We start from the raw sequence: 23,573 nt of genomic DNA, 5'->3' as shown, positions 1-23,573 counted from the left end.
GCCTGATTCCTCCAGCTCCATTTTTCTTTCTCAGGATTGCTTTTGCTATTCAGGGTCTTTTGTGTTTCTATAAAAATTGTGAAATTTTTTGTTCTAGTTCTGTGAAAAATGCGAGTGGTAGTTTGATAGGGATTGTATTGAATTTGTAGATTGCTTTGGGTAGTATAGTCATTTTCACAATGTTGATTCTTCCAATCCAAGAACATGGTATATCTCTCCATCTGTTCCTAACATCTTTAATTTCTTTCATCAGTGTCTTATAGTTTTCTGCATACAGGTCTTTTGTCTCCTTAGGTAGGTTTATTCCTAGGTATTTTATTCTTTTTGTTGCAATGGTAAATGGGAGTGTTTCCTTAATTTCACTTTCAGATTTTTCATCATTAGTGTATAGGAATGCAAGAGATTTCTGTGCATTAATTTTGTATCCTGCTACTTTACCAGGTTCATTGATTAGCTCTAGTAGTTTTCTGGTAGCATCTTTAGGATTCTGTATATATAGTATCATATCATCTGCAAACAGTGACAGTTTTACTTCTTCTTTTCCGATTTGGATTCCTTTTATTTCTTCTTCTTCTCTGATTGCTGTGGCTAAAACTTCCAAAACTATGTTGAATAATAGTGGTGACAGTGGACAACCTTCTCTTGTTCCTGATCTTAGAGGAAATGTTTTCAGTTTTTCACCATTGAGAACAATGTTGGCTGTGGGTTTGTCATATATGGCCTTTATCATGTTGAGGTAAGTTCCCTCTATGCCTACTTTCATGAGGGTTTTTATCATAAATGGGTGTTGAATTTTGTCTAAAGCTTTTTCTGCATCTATTGAGATGACCATATGGTTTTTATTCTTCAATTTGTTAATATGGTGTATCACATTGATTGACTTGCGTATATTGAAGAATCCTTGCATTACTGGGATAAACCCCACTTGATCATGGTGTATGATCCTTTTAATGTGTTGTTGGATTCTGTTTGCTACTGTTTTGTTGAGGATTTTTGCATCTATGTTCATCAGTGATATTGGCCTGTAGTTTTCTTTCTTTGTGACATCTTTGTCTGGTTTTGGTATCAGGGTGATGGTGGCCTCGTAGAATGAGTTTGGGAGTGTTCCTCCTTCTGCTATATTTTGGAAGAGTTTGAGAAGGATAGGTGTTAGCTCTTCTCTAAATGTTTGATAGAATTCACCTGTGAAGCCATCTGGTCCTGGGCTAAAAGTCAGATTTTAAAATGCAGTTCCCAAGGAAAGGAAGATGGCCATGATTCAAGTCAGTGAGCAGGAAAAAGAGAGCAGGGAAGAAAAAAACCTCAATTGCAAACATTCTAAAATTTATGAAGGGTGACAATAAGCAAAGCCTACTCTCAATATGCATTGCCTAGGCAGCGGTGCATTTATTAATTAGATGCTATAAAAATCACTAGGGAGGAAGCACCCTGCCTAGACCTCTTAGGATAAATTGCTTTTATGATTAAAAAAAAAGTTTCATTTCATAAAAATCCTGTAACATCAACAGATCTGAAATAAACTACTGAAAAAAACAAAACTAGGCACACAGCAAACAACTTATTAGACTATTAGACATGCAGGATTTATCTTACATTATTAGAACCTACCTTTCATTTCATAATTTCAAAAGGTTTAAATGAATAATTCTGTTTTTAATCAGTATGGCTTTGGTCTCATTAGTACTTTAATAAACATATTTTCACACAATTAAGAGCAGTAGAAGAGAATTATCGAACCTAAAGCAGATCAAGAAAGCAATTACCGAAGAACTCACAATATTCTTTCACAAAATAAGATTAAGTGGTAGTTCCAAGATGAGATTTCAGCCTAATTGTTTTTCATATGAGTAGTTTCTTTTATTGCCTATGGATATGGACAAAGTTGGTTTTTTTTTTCAATTTTAATTCTTTCAATCTAAGATTTATTCTTAAAAAAAAAAAAATTACATGGTATGTTCCTTTAAGCCCTCTCAGCTATCCCAGTTGGAGAAGAATCTGTCCTGTTTTGAAGGTCCCCCAAGGTAAATTACATAGTCCTTTGTAACGTGTTCCCTGGTTCATCAATCCTAAGAGTACGGAAAATCTTCATTCCATGTAAGCCAAACCCATTATCCTATAACTTGATCCCCCCCTCCTCTTAACAGTATAGTCAATCCTGTACATCACTGTTCTCTATATTGTAAATGATTTTATTCCTTAAACATGAATACATCCTTGACACTGCTCTTTGCTATACTAAATACTACAACCTCAATACTTTTATGTATTTTTAAAAGTTTATTCAATTTCACTCATTTTCTTTGCTGAATCCTCTCCAGAATGTCCATATCCCTCTCAACTTCCGGGAGCCTCAGATGCTAAATTAAAGATCCATTTTTCCTTATGTATAATGGGGGATTAATTGATTGACACAGAAAAACAATGTAGGTAATAAAATTACCTTGATAAGGACATCAAGATCATGTCGAAAGCATTAAAAAAAAAATCATGATGACTTAGAGTTCTTTTCCCTCATTGTGATATTGGGGTAAGAGTGAGCTGGAGCACATATGTTTTATAGAGTATATTTTACAACAAGAGGAGAGTGGTAGGAAGAATCCAGGTATTGAGGGGACAGAACTGGTCTCTCCTCTCCCTCATAACCCATTTATTTGTACATCCCATTCAACAGCTTCTCTCTCAGCAGAGCAGTCACGCAGAGACCAGTTCTATTTTCTTGGGATTAGATAAAAACAAAAACAAAAAAAACCCTTAAGATATCACCTCATGGTAGAAACAAGTTTATACCAGACATTGATAACTATCAGCATTAAAGAAAGGGTTTCAGGCTTTTAAAGAAATATTATCGTGCCGACATGGTTAATTTCCTGCCTATATCTAAGCACTGTGGCATGCTTTGAAGTGACAGCTTCTCCCCTTGGGGTTGTATTTCTCTAAAAAGCCACTGATACATGGGCCTCACAATGTGAATACTAAGCACCAACATGGACTCTACTGGGAAGAAAATCCACATACAGAAGTCTACAGACAAATAGACAGGAAGTAGGACAAGTAAGATACAGAAGCCTGGCTTGAATGTAGCCATCAATGTGACTTCCTTTCCTTTCTTCATTTGTCATATTTAACTGCTTCAACATATCCACTTTTAAATGTATACTAGTGAGTTACACAGTTTATTGCACAAAAGCCAGCTTTCTTCCCTGATTACTACAAATACAAGAGTATGTTGACTGTCTAGTACAAGAGGGAGAATTTGTTCCTTACGTTTAGTGCCAAGCTTGACCAATTATCCTGAATTCAAGTACTGTATTTAGAAAGACAGTTTGGAGAGAGTCTGAACTCAAATCATCTGACATCTTTTAGTTAACACCTCACTCAAATTTCAAGGGGCAAGTATTTTACTCCTCAAGAAAAAGGGACTGGGTTGATTACTCCCGCTGACAACTTTTTTAAAAAATGTAATATGTATAACTGAATCACTTTGCTGTACAGTAGAAATAAACACAACATTGTAAATCAACTATACTTCAATAAAATAAATTTTTTTTAAAAAATGTAGTTAACATGGAAATAACTTGAATACCCTAATAGGAAAAGGTAAATGAACAAAATTTTGTTTCAGATTAAATTGAAAAGAACCCAGATGCTAATAAGGAAGTGATGCCTCGTTTTCAGCTTCTGGTTTCAGTTCTTATTGTGCGAACAGCTAGAAATGGGCTATCAGAGGCCATGTGCCCAGAATCATGCAGATGTTTCAGGAGACAGCTTAACGAGGGTCTCGGCACAGACAGCTTGCTCTAAGAAGCTCTCATAATAAGTTGGAAATAAAAGGGATTTTAAACTACTGTGTAATGTCAGGAGTATACAGGCCATGCTACAGCTCTTAGGGACAGCTTAGCAGAGCACTGGCTCCTCTCAAGACAATGGACTCACCCTGGAGCTCTAATGGCTGTAACTTCCAATGACATCTGTAACCACAGGTTATGTTCAGGGGCTGGGGGCTGAAATTCACTCAAGTGATATCTCTTAAGTACCTGCCTTGTGCCAGCCATGGTACCAGGCCTTGACTTCAAACAAGAACAATAAAGCTCATGCTTCTACAAGCTTACAGTTTAATGGCAAGGCGTCAAGTTACTAGGCAAGAGAATAACCTGTGACAGGTAGTGAGGTAAGGATACGGACTGGGTACAACGGAAAACACAGGGATGACACTTAACCAGTGTTGGTGAGTCGGGAAAGCCTTCCCTGATAAAATGGTGTCTAAGCGAAGACCTAAAGGCAGAGGGTGCCATATTTAGGTAAAGGGCAGAGGATTTGTACATAGGAAAAAGGGGGACTGCAAGGAGAGGGAGGTTGCAGGGTTATTACATTCAGAAAAATGATACATGCACTGGCCAAAAGCCTTTTACATGACAAACATCCATGAATGCCCTCTTGGGCTTCTACATTATTGTATCATGGCCACTGTCATCTTTCTTAGCTATGTGCACAACAAAAAGAAGTATAGAAATAAGCAGAGAAGAAGAGATATTAGACATGTCCTCTCCCTCCATCAGTCCTCCCCAGCCTGCCAAGCTCAGCTCAGAAACCTCTGTGCTTCAGGTACATTTTACAACCCAATCTGAGATGCTCTCTGAAAAAGGCAATATATATTTTCCATGACACTCACTTTGCACTTAGATCACAGTTTTTATATATGTTTGCCTTGTCTCATATCTCTCAAATAAAATTGAATTTCATAGGTGTTAAGACACGCGGACACCCTTCTAGATCTTAGCAGTTATCAACAGAAGGTTTCATACAATCATGTCCTGGCAGTCACCTGGCTGACAATGATGGTGAGAAGTATTCTTATTCAGAGATATTAAGCTGTGAAAAACTGTGCAACTGAGTCATGAAGTAGTGTAATAATAATGATGAGACTGATACTTACAGTGAGGATGATTATCTCTCCCTTTTTGGGAAAATCAGCATTCTTATGCACTATTATGGGATAGCAGATACCACATCTAGTTTAGAGATTAGTCTGGGAAAGTATATCAAAAGCCCTTTACTCATAAATTCCTCTTTGGGGATTTTTCCAAAAGAAACAAACATAAGCGTGTAAAGACAATTAGTAATACTTACATTGTGCCCACAGACGTTGTTCTAAGCACCTGAAATAGATGAATGACCACAGTGTCCCTGTGAAGCAGGGACTACAGTTACCCCTATTTTATAGAAGAAGAAACTGAGATCCAGGTGACGTGCTTAAAGTTACACAGGCAAAAACGGGTGAAGAACAGACCTCCCGTCTTCACTTTGGATTCTAAACCACTATATTCTACCCCCTCCCAAGCTTTAAGGATGCTTATCCCAGCACTGTTTATAACAACAAAAAAATTAGAAACAACCTAATTTTCTAGCAATAAAGGACTGGTGAAAAAAATTTTGGTATAATCATACAACGGAATACCATGCATCAATTAAAAGTGAAATTATAGAAGAATATTTAATGGACTTGAAAGATGTTTACAATATTGTAACTGTAAAAAGTAGATTAAAAAAATATGTAGCACATGATCCAATTTTAGCAACAGATTAGAATAAACTAGATGAAATTGTCATTAACTTAGGTCAAAAATGGCCTAATATCAGCAACTGTATATGGTTGAACCTAATATGTGGGGAAGGGAGGAGAAGAGGGAGAATGAGAAAGACACAGACAGAGAGACAGATATTGAAAGACTCTGTGGGCCAATGGGACCACTGGGTAACTCTGGGTCTTAAAACTGTGCGTGATTTTTTTTTATTCATTTAAATTAACTAGATTTTCTAAATTTTCTGCAATTGAATGTATCCTTTTGGCAGGAGGAGAAAAGCAAGCAAAAAGTTACATTTTTAAATAGTTCAATCTGCTGAGCATTTGTACTGTGCTATGTTCTGTACTCCACGCTTTACACACCTCTCTCCAGTCCTCACAGCACTGACAAGGTGGGTGTCATTATCACCTTCAGCACATGGAGGATATTTAGGATGAAAACATCTAGGTAAAATGTCCAACAGAACACCAGACTGTGGTATCAGTACTTAAACCCAAGGTTGTCTGCAAACAAAAGTCCAAGCACTTTTCACAAGTCCATTCTGCTCCTTAAGTAGTGAAATTGCGTATTTTGGTTAAACATAATATCCCACAATTATGTTTTTCATCTAATATGATCCATTAAGGCGGAGCAGCCAATGATAAGACCTTTCACTGAGCGAGCCTATGGGGTCAGCCAGTGACTCAATATTCAGGGGCACTGAAGATAGGAAATTATCTCAGTAGTGAGAACATAGGGCGTTTCTCAAAGAGAAAATAAAATTAAGGAGATGGTTAAATCTGAAGAGCTTCTGTAAGTTGAAAATGATTCTATGCAAACAGAAAGGGCAGTGAACTCACTGTGAAAACAGTACTGATGCCATTAGTGGCCTGCTAAGGAGTACACTAACCTGAAAACTAGGCCTGCATAGTACCTGGCACATGGCTGGCTCTCAATATATATTTGGTGAGTGAACGAAAGTGACTGTGCACGCAAAGCAGGATAACTAACTTGGACAAGCAGAGAAACCTTAAAACCATCATCGCAATTCTAGGTATATCCTCCTCTCCTAATTCACTTCAAGCAGTCCAGTTTTCCATGCAAAGGACAGGGAGAGAGAGAATAGGTTCCAAGACACACTGAGTTTTGAACATGTGTCAGCATTATGCAGCTACTTTATTTTAACCTCACAATAACTCGATGAGATGGGTATAATTACTTCAACATTTCATGTGGAAAATGGACTCAGATGATAATTTGCTCAGTCACTTAGCATTCAGGTGGCAAAAGCAAGGGTTCAACCCAAACCCATCAATGCTTCCGTATCTGCACTCTTCCACACACCCTGTGGACCATCCCAAGCGAGCAATGCTCATCAATTACCGGATCTGATATCAGTGCTCATTACTGGCTTCTGCCTGCTTTTCAAAGGGGACCCCTCTGGGACAAAAGTGTCACAGATATTTGAGAAGTAATACTTGTTTGCCTAAAATGACAGTTCCTAGGCTTCAAAGTGTTAGTAGCAGGTTCATCAGAATGGTTTGATAAGAAATGTTCCAACATGTCCATAGCCATGTATGTATTGACAAAAACAAGGCATTAGGAAAAATCTTTGAACAAATGAGAGATGGTTTAGTAAATCTCTTGTTTTTGTGTAGACCAAGAAAAAAGAAAGGAGAACAATTAGAGATACAGAGAAATGCCAAATGGAGAGATACTCCAGAGGAAAGAACAAGGGCACATTAATACATTGTCTCATCCAAAGGACTCCCTCAGCAGAAAAAAAAAAAAAAAAAAAAAAAGGATGAAATCATTTTTCCCTTAGATAAAGAAGTGACGGTTACCATCAAATTCACCTTGTTACAAAATTCATCAATCACTAGCTGGCTCAAGAAATGGGTACGATTACTTAGCATTAGACAGGCCTGGACCTTAGCAGGGACACTGCAACTTCATAGGAATGGAAACTTGAGCAAGTCCCTGACCTTTATTATACTTAATTTTCTTTTTGTAAAATGGGGATGGTGAAATGTACTAATTACATCAAAAGTACTTGTTGCTATGTGTGACACAGCACAGATCTGGTAGCAGCAGAAATTTTATTCCGTGGTTGGCACAGTGGAGCGTCCCACCCCTAGAAAAACATCCTCCAGCTGTATATGAGGCTGGAATAACAGGCCTGTCGGTGGTTTGCATTATTTGTTTGTCTTGCATGAATCATTCATGCCAAAAAGGACAACTTGGTTCTCACAATGTGAATTCCAAAAACAAACTGCCCAGTAACTCCATAAAGTAAAAACAAGCCCTGATGTATCACCTTTTTCATCCATTTTTATAAAGCCAATTGGAAAAAGCTCAGGCCTGGGATGAAAACCAGCGTTAATTTACATCCTATTCTTAATTGTTAATTAAAAACTGGATTTAGAAATTTCTCACTTGCTGATGATTAACGTGTTCAGAGGTGTAGGCTCATACATGGAGCCCAGAAATATAAAAGGAGAAACTTAGAAACAAACATGTGAACTTCTTAATAATCCTCCCCTTAGCATAAAGAAGTAGATGGTCATAAATAAAATCTAAAGAATCCTGCCATATTAGAAGGCACCAATTCCAGGACTTGATTTTTCCCCAGCTTATCTACACCCACCAAGACCACAGAAACAGCCTTGAAACACATTTTGAAGTATAAGATGCTTTTTTTAAAGCAATTGGTTCTGAATTACAGCGAAAACCAAAAGGGCCCAATTCTGTGTGCTTGTGTTTGGTATAAAGAAACCTTAGATGAACTGAGTAGTCCGTTTTTTTGTTTTTGTTTTATCTTGGTTTAACACCTCTGGGATCGAAGAGGTAAAACTGTAGAACTATATGGGGTTCAAGAACTTTGTGGATACATCTCCACCAGATATTTACAAAGGGATAATGTGTTGAATCTTGGAACTCATGTTTATCATAGGAAAAGTGACATCAGTTAATAATACATAACTACCCTCACCAGGGTTGTTGTTTGAAGTAACTAAGACTGTAAGTGCCCTTAACATCTAAATGTCAAGCATCTATTAGGTTACATCAGTCAGCTATACAGACTTAAAAATATATTTTTACATGGAGTTTGACCGTGATGTTCTCCATTGACTTTAAATGTAGGAAAATCTGTGATTATGAGAGAATTTAATAGGAAAGAAAATTCAGCCCTTCATATTCTCATATATAGACAAAGCACAAATAAGTCACTTTCAAGAAAATATCCCTACAGAGTGTGTGGCTTTCAAAAGAGACCAAAATAATTTTCTGCTGTCTCAAAGGATAGAAAAACATGATTCTTCCTGAAATATACACACTTTCTTCCCAAGCCTTGGTTCCCTCAGGGTCTTTTATCTCCCTGTGATTTCATTCCTTGTGCCTCCGGCTAACAAGGCTATGGTGTGTCATTCCCTTTGTTAATGTAGAAGAAAAGATCCTCTTTCAAAACATCAAGTGCTTTAAAAATAAAACAAGTTTGTAAAGCTTCTCCATCCATGAAGAAGAACAATAAAAATGTATTTTCCAGATCCTCTGAAAGCACTAAAACCTCATGTCCTTCACATGTCAAAAAGCCGGCTGGAGAGCTGACAGGGTGCCAGCAATCACTATGGACAACTACCCAGTGCTGTTTATATTAATATTATTCAGTGGCTGAGAGAGAACCTTTATTCTTCTTCTTTAAAAAATGTTTATTAAATGAATTTTCGAAGCATGAACTGTCATTTTATAACATCAGTGCATGCTTATCCCAAATTATGAACCAGAAAAAAGGGTGTGAAATGTTTATTCTTTAATGTTTCTAAATGTAAATGTTGATATCTCTCAACGAGAGCACATTGATGACTCTATTCACAGTGGAGGGAAATCTCAAGGATATAAATTGTAGGCTGGGATTAAGTAAGGGATTTGGGGGGATTACATTTATTCACTGAAGTCAAAAGAATAACAACGACCTTGGGAGCCATTACGGGATACTTTGCTTTATAAAGTCTTGCCATATTTTTGCTCTTTTGCTCATTTATTCTTGCATTAAAAATGTACACAGCAGCTTCTATGGTTACTAAGTTTGTTTGTTGAGTACTTACTATTGCTCCTCCCTAAGACCTGTCTTATAGCTAAGATTTCTTTGTCTACTGGAAGAGACTGGCCGACAGTGAGACTTATCAGAAAAGAATGTGCTAAGCCTTGCAGTGCACAGGACACTCGAACACAGAGGACTTACACCCACTGCGCCTCTGGGCAGAGGAGAGCAGGGAGGGGAGAAGGCTTCCAGAAGAGGTGGGCTGGAGGTGAGCACTGAAGGATACGTACTCAGGACCACCACTGTGCAAGTACTTATTATCTTCATCCTGGATGTGAGAGGCCAAAAGGCGGAAGCCTTAAATGATTTGCTTAAAACCCAACAGTAAGGAAAATCAGGTCCCAAACCCTCAATGCTAACAGGATGGTCTGAAAAATTTAAGTTTTCTTGAGTAAAAAAAAAATTTAATCACAGAAGACAAGTACTACTATAGCAAAGGCCCACGTTCTCACAACCTAGAATTAACTGTTGTGACCATTGCATCACATTTGCTTCATCATTTAATGCAAGAAATAACACATTACAGTTAAAGTCCCTTATCTCCTTTGTACCTGGTTTTCAGTTCTTTCCCTACTCCTTCCTCAGAGGGAACCACAGTCATGATTTTTTTTTTTTTAATAAAAAAATTTATTTATTTATTTTGGTCTGCGTTGGGTCTTTGTTGCTGCGCGTGGGCTTTCTGTAGTTGCAGTGAGCGGGGGCAACCCTTTGTTGTAGTGCGTGGGCTTCTCATTGCAGTGGCTTCTCTTTGTTGCAGAGCACTGGCTCTAGGCATGTGAGTTTCAGTAGTTGTGTCTCGCGGGCTCTAGAGCTCAGGCTCAGTAGTTGTGGCACACAGGCTTAGTTGTTCTGCGGCATGTGGGATCTTCCTGGACTAGGGCTCGAACCCGTGTCCCCTGCATTGGCAGGCAGATTCTTAACCACTGTGGCACCAGGGAAGTCCCCACTGTCATGATTTTAATGTGTATCATTCTAGTCTGTTTGTGTGCCCAAAAATTATATATTGCATGTATTAATATATTATTAATATATTAATAATAATATATTGCATAAATTTTATGAATTTATTAGTTTTCTATTAAAATGTTTATATCACTGTGTATCTTGTTTTCACCCAATATTACGATATTGAGATCCACTAATGTTGACACATCTTTTAATGCAGTGTATTACTACATAGAAATTTATACGAATGAATGGCTACACAGCATTACACTGTATTAACAACCTCCAATAAATCTATCTTTTCTCATATTCAAGGCCATTTTTGCTTGTCTCCAAATTTTCACTGTTACAAAGATGCAAAGATTATATCCCCTATACATGTATGCAAAGGTTTCTCCAAGGTATACAGACAGATTATAAAGAAGTAAAAATAAAATTACCTAATCCTATGGTGTACACAAATCAACATTTTATTCTAGAGACAGCCAACTGTTCTCCAAAGTTACTCTGCCAATTTACCCTCCTGAGAGCAGTGTGTGCAAGCTTCCTTTCACATCTTCATTAACACTTGATATTGTCAGACTTCTAGACGTTTGCCAATCAGATGGTGAAAAATGACATCGTGTTCCTTCATTATGCACTTCCTCAGTTATTACGAAGATAAATATTTTCATATGCTTATTAGCCAATCAGGTTTCCTTGCCTTGAATTACCTTATTGTATCCTTTGCCTAATCTAAAGTTGAGGGGGTTTTTTCCTTATTGATTTGTGGGAGTTCTTTACATATCCTATATACTAATCATTTGTTTTATACGTTGCAGAAATCTTTCTCCATTCTCTTCTTTCTCTTTTAACTTTGCTTATGGTGTCTTAAAGAACTGTTTAACTTTGATGCAGTCTAATTATTCTAAGAACTAATTTACAGCATGGATAAATCTGGTTTGTGTAATACTAATTTTACAACATGAGGCTATTTTTATTTGTAAGGATAAAGGGGCTTTTCTTTAATACATGAACAAAAATTCACAGCTATATACTAATATCAAGTTCAAATCAATTCCATTAAAATTTAAACTTTCTTTGGAAGTTACTTCCACTCATTTTGTGCAAGAGTAGTGAGTAGTAAAACCATTAGGTTTTCACAGAATTTTAAGACACCATTTATGGCCCAGAGGCAGGGCACTTATAACCTCTACTACTTACCCTATTGAAACAGTCTTTATAAGTAGTATAAATGTTATTGTTTTATTACTTTCTACACTTTATTAATTTACACATGTCAAACATGATTACTTTGCTCTAACATATATGTACAAATATTCAAACTTTTTAAAGTCAACTCGGTTGTCAATGAATTAGAAGATATTTTGACCAAAGAAGGAAAAAACGGTTTTTTTTCTCATCTGCCCTGAGGAAGTTTTCAAGTATTTAAGAAAATTCTTTGACACAATCACAAACAATAAGAAATTTGATATAGTCATGAAAGATACCGGACTATATGTTAAACCAGAGCACTTAATTTTAGCCAATTAAGAGCATAACCTTATGAGAGGAAATGTACATGGCTTTACTAAAATCAGGTATTAGTCTCCTTGATTTTACAGGTAAGGTAAAACCCTTCCTCTTTTGAGGGTGAGGAGCTCTCTACGTACACAACTTCTTCAAAGTTTATGGAAACGACACCTAGTTCATCTTGCCTGGCTTCTACAATCTCACTGCAGCTGCTAGTTTATGGGAATTCACCAAGGATGAATGAGCCTGCATTGCACACAGCCAAGGTGGATCCTGAAGCCACTGGAGCCTGAGCTCCCTTAAGGCCACTGAAGGAAGGACTTCAGGTCATGCCCTTTCTCTAGAAGACCTTTGACCACGTCCTCCTTGACTTCTCCAGATGCTTTGCCTATATATTTGTAGATGGACTTCCAATCCCTCTATTAAACTGAAAGCATTTGAAAGAAGAGGCAGAGTCTTTCATCTCTCATATCTCATGTTTATATCCATTACTGCTCCTGGAACATTTATGCCTTCATTCCTTCCTTCCACAAATATTTATTGAGAATCACTGGGTGCCCAGCACTGTGCTAGACATTAGGTGAATAAATTAGCTAGGCAGCAGTGAATAAAACAGACAAAATTCACGTTTCTATGGGCCTTCTATCCTGGAGGGGAATACAGACAAAAAAACCAAACCAAACAAAAAAACGAAGTATTTTCAAATAGTGCCATAAAAAAACGTTAAAAAGATGACGTAATAGATAGTTACGGGAGAATATTGTTTATGTAGTCAGGGAAAGCCTCTCCTGGTGGTGACACTTAGATTGAAAGTTCGTTGACCTAAATTAGAAGCCAGCCACATAAAGTTCCAGGGAGTAGAGTATTCTAGGCAGAGGAAATATCAAGTGCAGGGGCAGAAATGAAGCTACTGTGTTCCAAGAAAGGGAGGCAGAGGCTGAGCAGTGTGGTACCCTGAGCGAGCAGTGGGATGAGAAGGGGCCGGGAAGGTAGGGAGGGACAGATCAAACAGGGCTTGGTAGGTCACGTCAGGGCTCTGGGGTTTATTCTAACTATAATGGGAAATACTGGGGAGTTTGGCGAAGGGGAGCAGTATGCTCTGAAGTGCATTTTTACAAGATCACTCTGGTCTCAATACAGAGAACTGACTGGAGTGGGGCTCAAGTAGATGCAGCAGCAGGGAGACTACTGTGATCACCAGTTAAGAGAGGACGGTGGCTTGGATTTGAGTGGTAGGAGTAGAGAGTAGGAAAAGGTTAGATTATCTTATATTTTGAGGTTGAACAAAGATTTTCTGATAAACAGATGTAGAGGGAGATTACACAAAGTTAAAAAAAAAAAAAAAGGAAAAAATATCAATAAATGATGTGTGTGGAGTGGAGTTAAATAAAATGACAGCCCAGCCTTGTCTTTACAGCATGTGAACCAACTAGCGCAAGTAACATAAACATCTATAGTGTTCTCACCATGCCCCGAGCAATGTGAACCAGACGTGAATTCATCTGGTAAGGACATTAATGGTCAGAGGTCGGAGATAATGCAAAAAACTGCACGAGGGCTCTGTCTGGGGAGCCTCCTGGCAAGCAACTGTGGACAAAGAGAGGCTCCTGCTCAAGAAGGGTGTGGCCTGCTGGGCAAAACGACATGTCCACAAAGAGCCCCTCCATCCATTCTCCAGTCCACAGACCGGTCTGATGCAAAGTCTGGTGGAAGGCACAGTTGTCACACAAGGAATTGTAAGTAAGTGCCATTTACTGAGCCATTATCATGCCACCAGGCACAGTGCTGAGTGCTGGGTACTCAGCAGGTATTGTGTCATTTAATTCTCACAAGCATATGACATAGATACTTTGAACCTTATTTTAAGCTAAGGAAAGTGAGGCATAGACACAGCACAGAATGGAGAGGCACTAAGTCTACTGTCATTCAGTTCCAACAGGGAGTTGGGTGGGTGGATGTGGAAGAGATTGTCTGCCACTTCAGAGAGTAACCAACAAAAGCCCAGGTTTCAGACTCCTTCACAAAGGCAAAATCAGCAGTTTCCGTGTGTGACCTCTATCAAGATACTCAGGCAGTCCATCAGTGAAATAGCTTTCGGGCAGTTCCGATGAACCATTCATCCCGAGCTCAGTCCTCCCCACCTGTCATCAGTGTCTGGCCCCCATGCCAGTGAACCCAAATGATCCACTCTTATTCTGCTGCTCCATCAACCTGACTTCTAAAGTAGTTCTGACAGGGTGATGGGTATGTTAACGACTTGCCGCAAGGACTGGGCTCCGGTGACTTCTCTCCCCAGACAACATCGATCCTCTATTGTATCCAGTCAATAGACCTTTACAGCAGACTTTGCTGGCGAACAAGTCAGCTTTTTGTGCCTTACAATTTCTGGCTTGTAATACCCTTCAAATGGATTCCCCCATTCGAATATCCTGCAGGCAAATTCTTATTACTTATTCCGAGCAGCACAGCGTGCTTGCTTTATCTAAAAGGTTATCAGTATTCTTAATGTTGTATCTGAAAATGTTTGAGCTAGTCTGGCCTCCTAGGCATGTTTTCACTACTTCCAAGTACGTTTAACCAGAAATGCTATTGGTGACTAAATAAACCCCAGTTTGGATTTTCTAGACCAAAATTAATTTCCATTTTTTGTTTCTAATTGGTACTACTGTCAAAAGCCTAGGGAACAAGCATTTGAAAACTATTTGCTGGCTGCTGGCTGATTTAGGACTCTCCATGTGTTTTTGGATGTGCCCTATAGCCAGAGGAGAAATAAATTTCTCTATAGACCTTTAGAAAATCATAAATAGAATTATATGGGTCGAGAGAACAAATGTATTATTGCTACTCATACAAAAGGTTTAAAGGGTTTCCAAAACAAAGAAAGATCTCGAGGATTGCAGACACATATTTATGAGAGTAAATCACACATAGAATCATAGGTTTGAAAGGGATCGTAAATACAATCTGGCCCAACATTCTTAATGTTACAAATGAGGAAATTACAAATTACAAACGCATCCAACCAAATTGGTATCATTTTAAATGACATGTTAGTGTGCCCTCAACACCTCTCAGGAACCTTTGTTTTGCTATTTTGTCTGGTGGTATCAGTCCTGCCTCCTGCTCTCATTCACTGACCTTTGTCACTTTCACCAAATCTCCTTTCCAGCTCCAGGAGGCACCAGATCCTTATTAAAATTACTGGCTGTGAATGAGATGCGAGTCTGGTTCCACTATTTACCAGAAGCATAAACTTAGGCAAGACACTTAATTTTTCTGTGCCTCCATTTTCTCATCTGTATAATAGGAACAAGAATTGTAACAATGTAGTTCCTGTGAAGCCGTAAAGCCCTTACAAAGATGCTTGGCACATACTAAGCGCTCAATATAGAAGAACTATTGCTGTCATCATCACTATCAATGTGCCCAACTTCTGCTCCCCTTGATATCAGCAGATTATCTCTTCCCCAGTTTACCAAGAGAAGAAAGGTCATCAAATATGAACTCACTCAGATCCTCCTCCCCACTGCCCGTGAGCTCCTGAGCCCAGAAACCTATCGACATCCTGCCTGCCACTCTTTCCTCCCTCGTTTTGTTGGGAATGGGAAGTACTTCATGCTAATCCTTCCATCAGTGTCAGGATCCCATCCGTCTTCTCAGGAGCTGTGTTCCCTCGATTAAATGACCTCTCAATTCAATCTCCAGACTCTGTCTTTTCTTTCACCATCCTCTCAGCCTCTTTCACCTTAAAAGACAATCAAAAGCAAACAAACAAACACCAAACTTTCTCTTGAGCCTACATTTGTCTTCTACTAACTCCTTATCTTTTTGCCCTTCCTTGTTGACTTCCCAGTTAAGTTTCTGGAAGAGGAGTCTATGCTTTAGCATCTTTGCATCACCCCTCACCCCACAGCAGTCTGCTTTCTGTCCCCAGCACAACATTAGGCCCTTCTTTCTAGTCCAGCCAGAAAACCTCTCACTACTTTACCCACCACCATTTCTAGCTTCCTCAATCCACCTCTTCTCCTGAGGCTGTTCTCTTCCTCAGGACGAGACATTTACAAGTCTGTCTACTTTTCTCCAGGCTGCGAGCTCTGTGGGACCAACAACTATTCCTCATTGGTTTCTTTATCTGCAGCATCCAGCACAGTTCCTTGCACACAGTAATCAATGAAAGTTCAAACTATGAACACATGAATGACCTTCTCAGAAGCATACATTCAATCTCATTAAATGAAACAAACATTTACTGCTCTCCAATCACATGCCAGGCACAGTGGAGGCTAAAGACATTAATAATACACAGCCCCTGCCCTCCAGGAGTTGTTTACCATCCAGTGAGGGAGGAAGAGAAATACAGGACTGATGAACAGACAAGAGATATTGATGGGGGAGGAACAGAGAGAGAACAGGAAAGAGGAGGAAAGAGAGAAGTGGAGCTAAGATAATGTTACACAGGCTAGGGTATTCTTTAGGATGCCAATAGAAGTAAAATACATACATGCTTTTTTTAAAAAAAAATCATTTAATCAAACCTAAAAAGAGGTAATATGCCCAAGTCAGTCAAATAAATCATGATTTCACTTCAAGCAAACAGACCATGTTCAGTTCTCTGACACACCTGGTTTTTCATGCAGAAAATACATTGAGACCCAGGAACACTGATTGTATACCATATGTAGGAATCCGTCCATCCACTGACAAAGTAAACAGTCATACTAAACCTCCAAGGGAAGCCTTTTTAAATTTGTGCTTGTGAAGGTACTGTCAGACTCTTAATTTCCCATGTATATTGGGAAGGAAAAAATATACAGAGAGATAGCTATGGAAACGAGTTACTCTTCTGGCTGGAATGATTGATCCTGATTATCACAGGGAAACTGGGCTGCTGCTGCATAACGGGAGAAAGCTGAACTATGTCTGGAACACAAGGGATTCTGTGGGGCACCTCTTGGTACTTCCATGCCCGGTAGTAAAGGTTAATGGAAAGTGTCAACAACCAATAAAAGGCAGGACAACTGAGAATTCAGATCCTTCAGGAATGGAGGTTTGAGTCACTCCTCCAGATGAAGAACCCTAAGTAGCTGAGGTTTGGGCTGAGAGGGAGAAATATGAAATGGGGAAGAAGGAGGCCATACATACAGGTACAGCATGTGACTAATTACAGAAAAGAGGCCTGTAGTAGTTTGTAACATTTCTCTTTGCTTGCTACATCTATGTGTTTATTTGTAGAAGCTATTTTCTTTTTTTCTGCTCTTTGCATTTTTATTTAATTTTATATAAAATAAAAGTTGTTGGAAGATAACTGTAGTATCTAGGTAGCAAAATATTCAGTGGTATTTCATCTGAATTTCAGGAAAAATTAATATAACCAGCAACGGATACCATGAATGTTGGGACTTGCATCTCCTCATTTGGGGAAAAGAGTGAGAACATCTTAACTTGTAAGATGTCAGGCTGCATTTTATTAGATGGAAATGCAGAGTCGTTTTGTTGATGTACAAGAATTCAAATGTATGTAGAAAGGTGCACAGAAGAGCTGAGTAAACAAAGGAGTGGACTGGACCAGTTATCACTTTATTGTCTCTCAGGGCTAAATTTATCCTTCATTTTTATCTACAAAAATGGAAGTGGGCCCTTTAAGTACTCTTCCTTTGCCAGCTGGCTGACTGTTAGGCATTTTCTGTAGGGTGCCAGAGAGACTCTGTAGGAGGAAGGTGTTGCCCATCATGGTTCTAGTGTGCCAGCTCAACTGACTCCGGAAGTGCCCGTGGCTCTTCCAGCACCCAGCCCCTGCCCTGTCAGCACAGTGGGGGTGGCTTCTCCAGCAGCTTCTTCAGCATCCAGCTCCTACAGTGCACCGTGGCCAGCAGCACCCATCAGCCAGCGACTTCCCCTGGCATTCCCCCTTGGGCTTTTTTGTAGCAGAGTGCTTCTGGTAAGACACTTCTCCAGAACAGCTTTCTCAAGCATCCTATAGAACAGATTTCTAGCAAGTTCCAGAAAGCAGATTTCCAGCAAGTTTCACTAGGGGTGTACCATGGCAGTCTCTCTGCCATTCAGTGAGCTGTGGCTGTGCTCTAACAAGGTCTGCATCACACCGTTAGTGGGGCTTCATCTTTGGGTGTTCTATATCTCAGCCCTAGGAGTAGTGGATGCTCCTTATTTCTGTCATTCCTGTATTCTTTTGAGTGTTATCTACTTTCTACTAGCCAATCTCTACACCAAATTTGTGTTATAGCTAATGATTCTTTTTAATAAACTTTCCCTGCTCAAGTTACTATGTGTTCCAGGAGCAACACACACACCAGCACCCAGATCTTAGTTTCTAAATACCATTCTCCAATGGCTCATTCTAGGACTGAAGCAGGAAAAACACAAAGTGAGCTTGGAGTATCCTACAGTAGCAGAAAGTAAGGAACTGCTCAAAAGACCAAACAAAACAAAACGACCAAACAAAAGGACAATGGCGTGTGAAAAGGACACAGAAGCCACCTAAAAGAACTCCCAGTTGCCAAAGCTGGAACAATTTAAGCAACAAAATAAACAATATAATATTGACTTCTCATGTAAATATATATGAGTCCACACTGATATAAATAAATGATTGATTAAATGGGAGAGAATAAATAAATCTTCCCTATAGAATATGTCCAGATAACATATGTAGATATTCTCCCCCTCAAAACCATGGAGCTTAATCTCTACCCTTCATCCTTGAGGGTAGGCTAGACTTAGTGACGTATTCTCAGAGAAAAAGGAAAAGGAAAAATAGTAACTTTATGTGGAGAAACCTGGCAAACACTACACATCACCAAATGATGAAGGTTAACCGAGTGATGACACCATCAGTGCTGTCGTGTGAATATCATCATACGCCTGATACGATATAATGAGACAGGCACTTCAACTCTGTGGTATTTTCATAACCTGTACCCCTAGTCTAGTCATGAGGAAAACACAGACTGGGGGACATTCTGCAGGATATCTGGCCAGTTCTCGTCAAGTTTGTCAAGGTTATGAAAAACAAAGACTGAGCAATTGTCACAGACCAGAGGGGACTGGGGAGATGTGAAAATGCAGTGCAGTGCTCAGGACTAGATCCTGGAACAGAAAGAGGACATTAATGGAAAAAATAATAAAATCCAAATAAAGTCTAGAGTTTGTTTAATAGTAATATACTAGTAAGGAACTAACTGGTAGTGTATTCATGTCAATTTCTTTTGGCAATTAGTTTTGCCAAGCTAATGGTAACTTAATATGTTAAGGGAAAAACTGGATGCAAGTGTATGGAAACTGTCAACTCTCTTTGTAACTCTTCTAAAATTGTTCCAAAATGAAAGGTTTACTCAAAAAATTATTGCAGTTTCTGTCTCTTGATTGGACCCTGACTAATACAAGGAACTGGTGTCATTAAAAAAGCAATCATTTTCTGGATCTAACATATATTATCAAATATATGCATAACAATAACCAGAGAGGAGGGGGCAGAGAGATAAAAATCCTTGGGAATTAGGCCATTTTAACTCTGCTACTTAGTAGATTACTGGAGTGTGCATTTGCTTCAAGAATTATCTGGCCAAGAGTAACTAAATTACACACCTCCTAATGAGTGATATTACGGTAACAGCTATAGACAAAACCCAGGTAACAAAATTCAGTGCTCTGGCTCAGAATAGCATTTTCTTAGGTGCTTAAAAAAGGTGTCAGAAATGTTTTCTAAGAACATCTTTAAAGCCTTCAGATATCTGTCCACATTTATTTATGCTTCTGTTCATGATAAAGCCAAAACATAAGCTGTGGAGAATAAACTAAAAGTCACCTCAATATCATCATCCAGGATTGAAAGAACATGTGTTGTCAGAATTCTAGAGGCTTCATTCAAAAGTCAGTCAACTCCGAAATGAAGCAACAGTTTGTTTTCTAGAAGGCTTAAATCAGTTCTAGAGAGTCTGAAACCCATGTAGACCTTTTGTTTTGTTTACACACTCTTTAGTCTGATCTCTCAGTTTGAGGTAGGCTGCAGTTCTTAGGGGACAAAGTATGACTGCAATAAAATTATTCCACAGTATTCTCACCCTGAAATTAGTAACAAATCTCATTTCTCAAATGCAGAATATAGCCACTCTTCTCCTTCCCAATGGTTTATACAATAATGTTATTTTTCTTCCAAATGTGTAGGCACAACTGATCTTTAAGTTGGAAAAGTCAATGAAAGCAACAATGCATTTGAGGTCTGTCGGCCAGAAAAATGGACATGAGCCAGATCCCACATCCCAAACATTTTGCCTCAACGGCATGTGAACGAAGTGCCCTCTCTCCTCCTGATCTCTAACAGAAGGCTAACAAAACCTTGCAAGACAGTTACCCATTGGAATGGGAAGCCTGTCGGGGCAGAAAGACGCATGCACGCGTGCGCACACACACACACACACTCCCTGTTTAGGACACGATAAAAAGGCTCTTTCACATGGAATGTTCTATGCACAGACAGCATAAGGACCTCCCCTGAAGATGCTGTTTTAGAGGCAGTCAAGAGATCACAAGTCTAAAACAAGTAGTTCTAACAAGATAAAGAGTAATCTCCCCAATTCCAAATGGAAGCAAGTAAAATTTCTTAAAACCAGCTTATCTACATAGCTTGAAGTTCTTTTGGACTAGTTTCAGAAAATTCTTTGGTAGCAGGGAGGACAAAGTTGCGTTGTCACGAGAGTCTGCTAATTTTTAAAACTATTTTTCCCTTTCTCTAAATGTAAACGTTTCATGCATTACAATTTAGTTGCACTTCACTTCCTTCTCACATTTTTCAAGGCAAAACGAAGTATAAAGGAACAGGAAGAGTGCACAATTACACGCACAGCAAGGAGTTAGCCAGAAGACCTAAGTTTTAACTGTGAAATTTAGAAAAGCAACTGTATTACATGACATTCCATCATTTAATCCTCATAATAATGAATACAGGATTTTAAGTGCAATCTGCTTATAGTCCAAAACACCATCATTTTACAATTATAATTCTAACATAATGGAGAAAAATTATATACTATATTATGAATTGATTTAATACCTAAATGTTCATGAATTTTCATTTATTACCAATAATTCTCCCCAGTAATCTAAGCAAGTACTTATTATTTGCACCTCAGAATTCAAAGATTAATATGTTAAGCATTGAAAATATCAATTTTACTTCTGCTTTAGAACCAACAAGCGGTAAGTTTTCATCACCAAGAAAATATATTAGATAAACAAACAAGTACAAACAGATGCAGGAATACAGTAGCTGTGTTACCAAAACTGCCTTACTGAGTTAAGGAATCTAACTTCTGGACCCTACCCTGGAAAATGCATTGATATTCACAGAAGTACCAGAATCAGATGATTGAAATCTTCTTTCCAAGTACCTTTCTTTATACTCTATTCATAACAGTTCTGTGTATAATACATGTAGAGATTTAAAAGAAACAGTATTCGTGAGTTGGATTGGGAATCTACACCACGTTCTGTATTTGGATGAAGAGGGAAACCTGTGGCTCATGTAATCTGCAGACAAGAGGCCCATACAGCAAAAACATCCGGAGACAGACAACAGCAGGTGGAAACTTACCACTGGAGCAGTTGGTCCCACCCCAGCCAGGCTCACACTGACAGGTGTTTGGAGCAATGCAGCGACCATGGACACATTTATCAGCACAATGGGCTGTCAGAGAGAAAAATCAATCAAATAAGGAAAGTTGGCACAAGAAAAAAACCCCAACAACACAGCTGTTTCACATCTCAGTCTCAAGTATCACTTAAAAACAACATGCATGCTTGATAATTTTCTTCAATCCGTTCCTCAGCCCTCTTACAGTCCTCTGTGTAACCAAACAATTCCCCTTCTTATTTTGATACCTCCAAATAAATTCCTTCATTTCTACTATATAATTCTACTTCATGCTAAATTAGCAAAGAAGTTTCAAGGAAAATTGCCTAATCCACTTTTTAAAAAAATTATCAGTGACTACCAAATATATCCTCTTTGTTTCAGGAGGAGCGTATATGGATACACAAACAAACCACAAAGCAAGATCTCAGGACTCCAGGGCGACAAGAGTAGTCTGAAAGGTATTCCCTTTACATAATACCTTCACTAGAAACAATAGTCAAATTTCTTTGTGCACATGTTATTCACAACCATGACACAGCAGACTTAGATGCTCTTTTTCTGTTGAGGAGAATATTCGAAAAATGTCACCCAGGTCTTCAGGAAATAGTAAATCTCAATTCCTCTTTTGTTAGTGAATATCACTGGTGTGACCCAACCCATGAAAATAAGGGGTATCATTGCAAACATGAGTGGATGAGTAGTCTGATGATTTCCAAAGGAAAGCTCAGTGGGCGATAGAAAGGGATCAGAAATATGCTGTGTTGAACATCAGCATTATCCTCAACATTAGTGCCACTCAGGTTGGTTAAATCTTCTTTAAAATACCTGGATATATGAGTAATTGTGAGAACAACTTGGAAGAGTTTGGATTTCAGATGTTCCAGAATTTCATTTAAGGATGGGATAAGGTATCCTATGCTTTAGAGATAAGTTTTATTAATTCATGTCTTATTACAAAAGTAAAACAGGTCTACTGTCCAAACATAAAATACCAATAAGCAAAATAAACCTCTCTCTTAAGGAAAAAAAAAAGAGAATCATAATATTTTTCAATTTGCCTTCCCACTTAGTATAATGAGAAAAAAATCTTTCTATGTCATTATATTCTTTTGTGTGATTTATATACTGTGTGTAAGTCTATATTGTGCATATATATTTATATATGTTGTATATATATATTTATGTATGTTGTGTATATATATTTATATATGTTGTGTATATATATGTATATATAGTACAGGATATACGTATATAATATATTTTGCTGGACCAAAAGTGATAATCACTTCTAAGGTTTTTATCAAAAAGATTTAGACATGAAGAGATATAAATGAAAGGCATTTTAGATGAAGAGAAAGCAGAAGCAAGCAGTAGAAAGAAAAACAAATGGAAATGAGAAGATCTGTTTGGGTGCAGTGTTTGGAGCAATAGCTTTGGAAAGAGAGAGACACTTTGAAAACCAAACTAAGGTGTCAGGACTTTATTCTGAGAATTAGCTGGGAATATTCTAATGAAAGATATAAATTTGTTATAAGAAATAAACTATCAGGTAGGTCACCTGATGAGGACACTGCAACAAAATGAAGTGACCAAAATTTCAGGAAATACACATTTATGTCCTATTACTAGAATAATTCTTTAGCATCCAGGCAATTTGGTGAGGGGTATCAGGCCAGATGAGCTAGAGATTTTGACACTAGAGTTCCAAGGAGATGCTTAGCAACCTCATAATACTTGATACAATTACGTATTTAATTATAATGAGAAGCAAAATCTGCCTGTAACATATGAACACACTGCCCTA

The 23,573-nt window shown here is 38.4% G+C and overlaps 1 protein-coding gene across 12 annotated transcripts in view; it reads right to left on the bottom strand.

The window, feature by feature from the left end:
• The window catches only part of MEGF10 (multiple EGF like domains 10), a 364,824-nt gene that overhangs the window by 61,018 nt on the left and 280,233 nt on the right, over window positions 1-23,573 (bottom strand). For all 12 annotated transcript variants that reach the window (XM_059916984.1, XM_059916982.1, XM_059916993.1 and 9 more), the window contains one exon: window positions 21,728-21,820. In XM_059916984.1, the coding sequence (XP_059772967.1) occupies window positions 21,728-21,820 (93 nt within the window). The remainder of the gene's footprint in view (window positions 1-21,727; window positions 21,821-23,573) is intronic.

Source organism: Balaenoptera ricei, chromosome 3, assembly GCF_028023285.1.
Source record: "Balaenoptera ricei isolate mBalRic1 chromosome 3, mBalRic1.hap2, whole genome shotgun sequence".
Taxonomy (NCBI): domain Eukaryota; kingdom Metazoa; phylum Chordata; class Mammalia; order Artiodactyla; family Balaenopteridae; genus Balaenoptera; species Balaenoptera ricei.
Note: the sequence above shows the minus strand (reverse complement) of the source record. Positions and strands in the feature narration are given on the sequence as shown.